The sequence below is a fragment of the Hemibagrus wyckioides genome, linkage group LG01 (assembly GCF_019097595.1).
Source record: "Hemibagrus wyckioides isolate EC202008001 linkage group LG01, SWU_Hwy_1.0, whole genome shotgun sequence".
Lineage (NCBI taxonomy): Eukaryota > Metazoa > Chordata > Actinopteri > Siluriformes > Bagridae > Hemibagrus > Hemibagrus wyckioides.
Window position 1 is genome coordinate 31,704,386 of NC_080710.1, and position 11,394 is coordinate 31,715,779.

Sequence of the window (11,394 nt, forward strand, 5' to 3'; positions counted from 1 at the left end):
TGTCTTTCAGTGTGTTACAGTGTGTGACAGTGTGTAACAGTGTCTTTCAGTGTGTTACAGTGTGTGACAGTGTGTAACTGTGTCTTTCAGTGCGTGACAGTGTGTGACAGTGTGTAACAGTGTCTTTCAGTGTGTGACAGTGTGTAACTGTGTCTTTCAGTGCGTGACAGTGTGTGACAGTGTCTTTCAGTGTGTGACAGTGTGTAACAGTGTCTTTCAGTGTGTGACAGTGTGTAACAGTGTCTTTCAGTGTGTGACAGTGTGTAACAGTGTCTTTCAGTGTGTTACAGTGTGTGACAGTGTGTAACAGTGTCTTTCAGTGTGTTACAGTGTGTGACAGTGTCTTTCAGTGTGTGACAGTGTGTTACAGTGTGTGACAGTGTGTGACAGTGTGTAACTGTGTCTTTCAGTGTGTGACAGTGTGTGACAGTGTGTAACAGTGTCTTTCAGTGTGTGACAGTGTGTAACAGTGTCTTTCAGTGTGTGACAGTGTGTAACAGTGTCTTTCAGTGTGTTACAGTGTGTGACAGTGTGTAACAGTGTCTTTCAGTGTGTTACAGTGTGTGACAGTGTGTAACTGTGTCTTTCAGTGCGTGACAGTGTGTGACAGTGTGTAACAGTGTCTTTCAGTGTGTGACAGTGTGTGACAGTGTGTAACTGTGTCTTTCAGTGTGTGACAGTGTGTAACAGTGTCTTTCAGTGTGTTACAGTGTGTGACAGTGTGTAACAGTGTCTTTCAGTGCGTGACAGTGTGTGACAGTGTGTAACAGTGTCTTTCAGTGTGTGACAGTGTGTAACAGTGTCTTTCAGTGTGTGACAGTGTGTAACAGTGTCTTTCAGTGTGTGACAGTGTGTAACAGTGTCTTTCAGTGTGTGACAGTGTGTAACAGTGTGTAACAGTGTCTTTCAGTGTGTTACAGTGTGTGACAGTGTGTAACAGTGTCTTTCAGTGTGTGACAGTGTGTGACAGTGTGTAACAGTGTCTTTCAGTGTGTGACAGTGTGTGACAGTGTGTAACAGTGTCTTTCAGTGTGTGACAGTGTGTAACAGTGTCTTTCAGTGTGTGACAGTGTGTGACAGTGTGTAACAGTGTCTTTCAGTGTGTTACAGTGTGTAACAGTGTCTTTCAGTGTGTGACAGTGTGTAACAGTGTCTTTCAGTGTGTGACAGTGTGTAACAGTGTCTTTCAGTGTGTGACAGTGTGTAACAGTGTCTTTCAGTGTGTTACAGTGTGTGACAGTGTGTAACAGTGTCTTTCAGTGTGTTACAGTGTGTGACAGTGTGTAACAGTGTCTTTCAGTGTGTTACAGTGTGTGACAGTGTGTAACTGTGTCTTTCAGTGCGTGACAGTGTGTGACAGTGTGTAACAGTGTCTTTCAGTGTGTCACAGTGTGTGACAGTGTGTAACTGTGTCTTTCAGTGCGTGACAGTGTGTGACAGTGTGTAACAGTGTCTTTCAGTGTGTGACAGTGTGTAACAGTGTCTTTCAGTGTGTGACAGTGTGTAACTGTGTCTTTCAGTGCGTGACAGTGTGTGACAGTGTGTAACAGTGTCTTTCAGTGTGTGACAGTGTGTAACTGTGTCTTTCAGTGTGTGACAGTGTGTAACAGTGTCTTTCAGTGTGTGACAGTGTGTAACTGTGTCTTTCAGTGTGTGACAGTGTGTAACTGTGTCTTTCAGTGTGTTACAGTGTGTGACAGTGTGTAACAGTGTCTTTCAGTGTGTTACAGTGTGTGACAGTGTGTAACTGTGTCTTTCAGTGCGTGACAGTGTGTGACAGTGTGTAACAGTGTCTTTCAGTGTGTGACAGTGTGTAACTGTGTCTTTCAGTGTGTGACAGTGTGTAACAGTGTCTTTCAGTGTGTGACTGTGTAACAGTGTCTTTCAGTGTGTTACAGTGTGTAACAGTGTCTTTCAGTGTGTGACAGTGTGTAACAGTGTGTGACAGTGTGTTACAGTGTGTGACAGTGTGTATCTGTGTCTTTCAGTGCGTGACAGTGTGTGACAGTGTGTAACAGTGTCTTTCAGTGTGTGACAGTGTGTAACAGTGTCTTTCAGTGTGTGACAGTGTGTAACAGTGTCTTTCAGTGTGTGACAGTGTGTGACAGTGTGTAACAGTGTCTTTCAGTGTGTGACAGTTTGTGACAGTGTGTAACAGTGTCTTTCAGTGTGTGACAGTGTGTAACATTGTCTTTCAGTGTGTTACAGTGTGTGACAGTGTGTAACAGTGTCTTTCAGTGTGTGACAGTGTGTGACAGTGTGTAACAGTGTCTTTCAGTGTGTGACAGTGTGTAACAGTGTCTTTCAGTGTGTGACAGTGTGTAACAGTGTCTTTCAGTGTGTGACAGTGTGTAACAGTGTCTTTCAGTGTGTTACAGTGTGTGACAGTGTGTAACTGTGTCTTTCAGTGCGTGACAGTGTGTAACTATGTCTTTCAGTGCGTGACAGTGTGTAACAGTGTCTTTCAGTGTGTGACAGTGTGTAACAGTGTCTTTCAGTGTGTTACAGTGTGTGACAGTGTGTAACTGTGTCTTTCAGTGCGTGACAGTGTGTAACAGTGTCTTTCAGTGTGTGACAGTGTGTAACAGTGTCTTTCAGTGTGTGACAGTGTGTAACAGTGTCTTTCAGTGTGTTACAGTGTGTGACAGTGTGTAACTGTGTCTTTCAGTGCGTGACAGTGTGTGACAGTTTGTAACAGTGTCTTTCAGTGTGTGACAGTGTGTAACAGTGTCTTTCAGTGTGTGACAGTGTGTAACAGTGTCTTTCAGTGTGTGACAGTGTGTAACAGTGTCTTTCAGTGTGTTACAGTGTGTTACAGTGTGTAACTGTGTCTTTCAGTGCGTGACAGTGTGTAACTGTGTCTTTCAGTGCGTGACAGTGTGTGACAGTGTGTAACAGTGTCTTTCAGTGCGTGACAGTGTGTGACAGTGTGTAACAGTGTCTTTCAGTGTGTGACAGTGTGTAACAGTGTCTTTCAGTGTGTTACAGTGTGTTACAGTGTGTACCTGTGTCTTTCAGTGCGTGACAGTGTGTAACAGTGTCTTTCAGTGTGTTACAGTGTGTGACAGTGTGTAACTGTGTCTTTCAGTGCGTGACAGTGCGTGACAGTGTGTAACTGTGTCTTTCAGTGCGTGACAGTGTGTGACAGTGTGTAACTGTGTCTTTCAGTGTGTGACAGTGTGTAACTGTGTCTTTCAGTGCGTGACAGTGTGTGACAGTGTGTAACAGTGTCTTTCAGTGTGTGACAGTGTGTAACTGTGTCTTTCAGTGCGTGACAGTGTGTAACTGTGTCTTTCAGTATGTTACAGTGTGTGACAGTGTGTAACTGTATCTTTCAGTGCGTGACAGTGTCTAACAGTGTGTAACAGTGTCTTTCAGTGCGTGACAGTGTGTAACAGTGTCTTTCAGTGTGTGACAGTGTGTAACTGTGTCTTTCAGTGTGTTACAGTGTGTGACAGTGTGTAACTGTGTCTTTCAGTGCGTGACAGTGTGTAACTGTGTCTTTCAGTGCGTGACAGTGTGTAACAGTGTCTTTCAGTGTGTGACAGTGTCTTTCAGTGTGTGACAGTGTGTAACAGTGTCTTTCAGTGTGTTACAGTGTGTTACAGTGTGTAACTGTGTCTTTCAGTGCGTGACAGTGTGTAACAGTGTCTTTCAGTGTGTTACAGTGTGTGACAGTGTGTAACAGTGTCTTTCAGTGTGTGACAGTGTGTAACAGTGTCTTTCAGTGTGTGACAGTGTGTAACAGTGTCTTTCAGTGTGTTACAGTGTGTTACAGTGTGTACCTGTGTCTTTCAGTGCGTGACAGTGTGTAACAGTGTCTTTCAGTGTGTTACAGTGTGTGACAGTGTGTAACAGTGTCTTTCAGTGTGTTACAGTGTGTGACAGTGTGTAACTGTGTCTTTCAGTGCGTGACAGTGTGTAACTGTGTCTTTCAGTGCGTGACAGTGTGTGACAGTGTGTAACTGTGTCTTTCAGTGTGTGACAGTGTGTAACTGTGTCTTTCAGTGCGTGACAGTGTGTGACAGTGTGTAACAGTGTCTTTCAGTGTGTGACAGTGTGTAACAGTGTCTTTCAGTGTGTGACAGTGTGTAACAGTGTCTTTCAGTGCGTGACAGTGTGTAACAGTGTCTTTCAGTGCGTGACAGTGTGTAACTGTGTCTTTCAGTGCGTGACAGTGTGTGACAGTGTGTAACTGTGTCTTTCAGTGTGTGACAGTGTGTAACTGTGTCTTTCAGTGCGTGACAGTGTGTGACAGTGTGTAACAGTGTCTTTCAGTGTGTGACAGTGTGTAACAGTGTCTTTCAGTGTGTGACAGTGTGTAACTGTGTCTTTCAGTGTGTGACAGTGTGTAACATTGTCTTTCAGTGCGTGACAGTGTGTAACTGTGTCTTTCAGTATGTTACAGTGTGTGACAGTGTGTAACTGTATCTTTCAGTGCGTGACAGTGTCTAACAGTGTGTAACAGTGTCTTTCAGTGCGTGACAGTGTGTAACAGTGTGTAACAGTGTCTTTCAGTGTGTGACAGTGTGTAACTGTGTCTTTCAGTGTGTTACAGTGTGTGACAGTGTGTAACTGTGTCTTTCAGTGCGTGACAGTGTGTGACAGTGTGTAACAGTGTCTTTCAGTGTGTGACAGTGTGTAACAGTGTCTTTCAGTGCGTGACAGTGTGTAACTGTGTCTTTCAGTGTGTTACAGTGTGTGACAGTGTGTAACAGTGTCTTTCAGTGTGTGACAGTGTGTAACTGTGTCTTTCAGTGCGTGACAGTGTGTGACAGTGTGTAACAGTGTCTTTCAGTGCGTGACAGTGTGTAACAGTGTGTAACTGTGTCTTTCAGTGCGTGACAGTGTGTAACAGTGTCTTTCAGTGTGTGACAGTGTGTAACAGTGTCTTTCAGTGTGTTACAGTGTGTGACAGTGTGTAACTGTGTCTTTCAGTGTGTTACAGTGTGTGACAGTGTGTAACTGTGTCTTTCAGTGCGTGACAGTGTGTTACAGTGTGTGACAGTGTGTAACAGTGTCTTTCAGTGTGTTACAGTGTGTAACAGTGTCTTTCAGTGTGTTACAGTGTGTGACAGTGTGTAACAGTGTCTTTCAGTGTGTTACAGTGTGTGACAGTGTGTGACAGTGTGTAACTGTGTCTTTCAGTGTGTTACAGTGTGTGACAGTGTGTAACTGTGTCTTTCAGTGTGTTACAGTGTGTGACAGTGTGTAACAGTGTCTTTCAGTGTGTTACAGTGTGTGACAGTGTGTAACTGTGTCTTTCAGTGTGTTACAGTGTGTGACAGTGTGTAACAGTGTCTTTCAGTGTGTTACAGTGTGTGACAGTGTGTAACTGTGTCTTTCAGTGTGTTACAGTGTGTGACAGTGTGTAACTGTGTCTTTCAGTGTGTTACAGTGTGTGACAGTGTGTAACAGTGTCTTTCAGTGTGTTACAGTGTGATTGAACAACACGTGTAAATGATCAGCGCTGAAGCTCTGATCATTTTTACATTTATGTCGTAGTGTAAATCTTCTGCCTCGTTTCTCTGTCTTTCTCTCTGTTTCTCTCTCTTTCTCTGTATCTCCTGAGGTTTGCTTTGTGAAAGAGAACAGCGAGACACAGAGACACATCTGTCTCAAAGCAGCACTGTGTGATTCATGAATGTCCAACCATGGCGGGAATCAGCCTGACATCTGCCTCTTCGCTCTAATGTGTGCTAATTAAAGCCCAGAATTCGGTGCTGATGTGAGTGCGAACCATCACTCACTCTCGCCACCTCTGTCAGCTCCAGATGCGACAGCGACTCCTCTCCGGTCACGCCAACACTCAAAAGTTACGTATCGTCCCTTTAGTCGCTGCGCGTCCGAGCTGTTGCTATAGCAACAATAACACAGTACATTAATATAAACCTGTCAATTATGTAACATTTGAAACTACTATCCATTCCTCCTCCTCCTCCTCCTCTCGCCCAATCAGAATCCAGAATAATTACCGCACACAGTGCATTCAATTACACCTCTCACGTCAAATAGAACAATTCCTCTCATATTTCATTCTGCATTCTTTTCTAATTAATAAATGAAGGAACTCCAGATTAAGGCGATTAACATACATGCCGCTCTCTCACTCGGGAGAAACAACCTCGAGCCTCGGTTTGACTATCAGGCCCTGTTATTTATTTATTTATTTTTTCACTCACTTAATTCAGATGAGTTCATTTTTCCGTGTGAATTTCATTCCATCGTTTGTGTAACGTTAATGAGAGCCATGAATTATTCTCTGGCCGCACGCTCTTGCAAATGAAGCTCTGTCCTCATCGCTGATGATAAACATAAACACATTCTTCCTCTGGCCTGCATGGAATTTAATCTTTATCTCACTTTAAACTCTCGTGCATCACCACGCTGGGGTGGCTGAGGGGTGATTCGATTAGAGTTTACAACACCTTTCTGAAAATAAATCTCTTCACCCAGGGATTTCATACGGATGCTTCCTGGGTTCTGCCTGTTCTTTAATCAGTGTGGTGAAGCTGATTGGTCAGAAGGTGTTGATTAATTTTCTGTAGTAGAACAGTAGCTCTATCAGTAGAGTATTAGTATATTAATTCTTCTTACGCCTGATACGTTACCGTTTCTATAGCAACTGATCGTCCACATGAAGGGATTATGAAATCCGTTGCTATGTCTTATGGGAGGAGTCTCCAGAGGTACAGTTATAACAACTGCAGGACCGTGTTTTTTTTCTTTTTCACAATAAATGGAGTAACTATAAACAGATAAAAATTGTGTTGACATTTAATTAAGAACAAATCATAGCAAACATCTAAAATAAAACAATTCGAGACAAAACTTATCGCTCTTACGCTATCTGTAAAAGCGGCCTGCTTATACAGTTTCTTCAGGCCAAAAGTTTGTGTACCCCATACTGAAAACAGCAGTGAGATAAAGTGCTACATCTCCTTTTTTCCAACTTTTTGAAAGGTATATAAGAATTTTTAGACGGAAAGGCGGGAATAGATCTCACTATAAAACAACGTGTTTTAGGGCTTCAGACAAAATGTCCTGACTTCCCCCGCAGAAATGGCCTGTCACGGCTAATTTACAAACCCATCACTCTTCTTCATGTTCTCCAACATGGAGGGCAAACATGGCTTGGCTACAGGAAAGGAAAAGGAGAATTATACCTCCTTCTTTTTTTTCTTTTTCTGTCACGCTTGTCTTCTAACAGACACCATAATGATGCTGATCATCTTCAGACTGCATATACATTTCATATGAACCAGCTGATGTGACATAAAAACCTTCTCTGGATTAATATTTGTAATCATTTCCTCACATTTCTTTACACTAAAAAAAGCAGGCAGTAATTGGTTTAGAAATAACAACCATTGCAACGGAAGCGTTTTTTTTTTTTGTCTTTATTCCGAGAGGACAGAGATAGACTGGGCTGTTTTATGGCATTATTACATTATGGATTTTTTCTCTCAGCCCTCGCAGCTCAGACATAAAACGCTACACTCAGAGGCATTAGTGACACCGAGACCAAGACCGGCCTCAAAGGATTTTTTTATTTCATTTTTTAATACCTCGGAGTTTAAATGTCTGTATTTCCAGACGTTCGTACTATGCAGTTACCTTAACAAGGTAAAAATAATACGCTCATTTACACGGCAGCCTTAAAACAATTCATCTGCAGCTAAAACCGTACCCAGGAGCCCCAGGCTGAACAGATCTACATCACTGATCCATGAACATGTTCCTGAAGATCACCTTCATACAGAATCCAGTTCCAGCTCTAATCCACACACCTGCTCTGGATAATCAGCTCGGGTCGGTTAGTTAACGGTTCTCCAGCTCAGATGGAAAGTAGATCTCCAGACATAATGGAGGAGTAATCAGATTTCCGACCTTTGGAATGCCATGACACGGCAGTCTATCATCATGCTCGAGCTGCCGACCTTAAAAAACTCGGTGACACATCGGCCAATCACGATGCACGAAATGCCATGGCACCGCAGCCAACCATGACACCTGGAATGAAATGGCAGTGAGAGCCGGTCACCTCTCCTGAAATGCCACGGCACATGCGGTCCAATCACTACGCTTACACTCACACAGCATGAACACCAATCATGAAGCCTGGAATGCTTCAACACAGCGGCCAATCAGGACGTCTATTAGGCTGCAAGACTACAACCGTGATGCTTGTGTTAGGATCACTCACACAGTGGCCACCTTATTAGTATGTTTTAAATGCTATGGACACACACCTCAGCCAATCAGGATGCTTGGAAGGGAATAAAACAGCAGCCAATCAGGATGCTTTGAATGCTGAAATGAATCAGACAATCAGGAGGTGGAATGGTGGAACACATCAACCAATCAGGTGCTTGGAATATCACTACATATCAGCCAATCAGGTGCTTGGAATATCACTACATATCAGCCAATCAGGTGCTTGGAATATCACAACACATCAGCCAATCAGAAGGCTTGGAATGGCGAAACACATCAGCCAATCAGAAGGCTTGGAATGGCGAAACACATCAGCCAATCAGGATGTGGAATGGCGCAACACATCAGCCACTCAGGTGCTTGGAATATCACTACATATCATCCAATCAAGTGCTTGGAATATCAAAACACATCGACCAATCAGGTGCTTGGAATGTCTAAAACATCAGCCAATCAGGATGTGGAATGGCGCAACACATCAACCAATCAGGTGCTTGAAATGTCAAAAAACTTTGGCCAATTAGGATGCTTGGAATATCACAACACATCAGCCAATCAGGTGGTTGGAGTGCTAGTACATTTTTAAAATATAAAATAAAAAATAAAATAAAATAAACCATAAACAAACACTACATTATTATTATTAAATTCTGCTTGTAATAATTAAGTCTATGTAACATTTGTGTAACATTTACAAGAGAATTTCATTTTAAATAAAATCCTTCATTTTAATCAAATATTCATTCATTTTTATTTTATTTTTTTTGTTTTAGTGTGAAAGAATTCAGCAGGACAAAAAACATCACATGACCAAAGTGCATGATGAAGACTGTAAATGTTTTTCTTATCATTATTGTGTGTGTGTGTGTTTGTGTGTGTGTGTGTGTGCTGTATATTCTACTTTCTCCAGGCTGTAAGTAGGCTAATGGAGTAAGAGAAGAGACAGGAGGGGGTTGTTAAAGGAAGGACAGTGTGGCTGGGACACAAACACACACACACACACACACACACACACACACAGCGATGGAGGGTTTTTTTGGTAATCAATTTTTTATGGGTATAGCATTAGTTATCTATAGTAATAATAATGTATGTGGAATGTCAGAGATAGCAAACCAAACCTGTGTGTGTGTGTGTGTGTGTACTCACAGATATTAGCCGTGCCTTTAGGTATAGGCAGGTAGCTCCCGGCACTCCAGGCTCGTCCCTGGTAGTTCCTCTTGCAGCGTCCGCAGTCGGGTCCCGTGGTGTTGTGCTCACACTCACAGCTCAGCTTCTCCTTTTCAAACACACAGCTGTTCGCATGCAGGTTACACTTACACCTACACACACATACACACACAAACACACACACACAGAGAGAGAGAGAGAACTTTTACTTTTTATTTATTAATCTTTTATAAATCACTGCTCTAATGTCCCTTAAAGACACTGTGACATTTCCACATGTCGACACAGTTTACAGTGCTAACACACACACACACACACACACACGCGCACACGCACACACACACACACACGCACACACACACGCACACACATGCACACACACACACACATACACCTGTACACATTCACACACAATTACACACACACACACACACACACCTGTACACAATCACACACACCTGTACACATTCACACACACATTCACACACACACACACCTGTACACATTTACACACACACACATTCACACACACCTGTACACATTTACACACACACACACACACACATTCACACACACACACACCTGTACACATTTACACACACACACACACACACATTCACACACACACACCTGTACACATTTACACACACACACACACACACACATTCACACACACACACCTGTACACATTTACACACACACACACACCTGTACACACACACACACACATTCACACAAACACACCGCTCTACACAGTCACACACAAACACACACACACACCTGTACACAATCAGACACACACACCTGTACACACACACAAACACACACACATGTACACAATCAGACTGTTCTCTGTTTATTTACTTTATCATGTGTTTGTTTAGATTCCTGTCTTGACTCCGCCCCCTGTCTTGTCATTGGTTGTTCCCTGACTGTGTCCTGATTATTCTCCTGTTATATTTTCCCCTGTGATTAGTTGCGGTGTTTAAACCCCGGTGTGTCGTGTCTTTAGCGTTGTTTCCTTGTGATCTCACTATACCAAGCCTTGTTTCCTGTTTCCTGTTTGAGTTAAAACCACTTCCTGAACTTACTGAAGGTATTTTCTTGCATTTTTCTGGATTCTGGTTTGTTTTTGGTTACTGATTCTAGATTTTGCCTTAGTGTTGATCTTAATGCTAATCTCTAAATCCAGTATAGGTCTATTTGTTTGTTTAGTTGGAAACTTTTCAGCTCTTTCTCCAACCATTTTTGACCAAAAATGGCGTAGACCCTTTTTCTGTTAGTAAACATGGTGACGTTTTTTGTGGGCAGAGCTTAGGTGGAGGTAGAAAGATTTCCCTGACCACTTTATAAACGGTAGTTATCAAGTTTTTTTTAGTTTGTTTTTAAACTATGACTGGTCAAAATCCCAATTTATCTGACTATGTTAGGTCACTCACTGTCCAGGACCACAAATGTTATTTGAAAAAATGAACTTTAACGGACGGAACCGAATTGTCTGACCCGTACACACTCACTCAGTGGATGGACGATGGGACAGGATGACCTCCGGTTGAGTGACCTGACATCTACACCTATCTGATAGAAAAACCCAGTACTTCTGGCAGCTGTAGAAAGAGAGATGACCCAAACAGTTTCCTTTGTTTAGTCTCTGGTCGTTAGCTACTAGTTAGCTAACTGACACGCTAAAAAGTTAGCATTACATTAAAAATCATTAACCTTTTAAGGGGCATTCAGAAGAAATATTTAGACACGAAAACAAACCATAAACCACACCAACGATAAACACTAGTTTCTTTATCTGATATGAAGTGTGCGCTGCAAACACAAGCATTTTTAATGATGTCCAGTTCGCTCATTTTATTGAGTTTGACCACAGCTGTGGCCAGGTTTTTTTTTGTCCTGCAGTGGCAGCAGGTATGCGATAAAACTTCATATTGGAGGCTGTACTCCATCGATCCTGTCACACAACAACACAACAAGATGGTGTGTGTTCCTTGTGTAGTC

At 42.5% G+C, this 11,394-nt stretch overlaps 1 protein-coding gene across 6 annotated transcripts in view; it reads right to left on the bottom strand.

The window, feature by feature from the left end:
- The window catches only part of ntng1a (netrin g1a), a 203,321-nt gene that overhangs the window by 48,987 nt on the left and 142,940 nt on the right, over positions 1-11,394 (bottom strand). For all 6 annotated transcript variants that reach the window (XM_058389803.1, XM_058387317.1, XM_058385771.1 and 3 more), the window contains exon 4: positions 9,367-9,539. In XM_058389803.1, the coding sequence (XP_058245786.1) occupies positions 9,367-9,539 (173 nt within the window). The remainder of the gene's footprint in view (positions 1-9,366; positions 9,540-11,394) is intronic.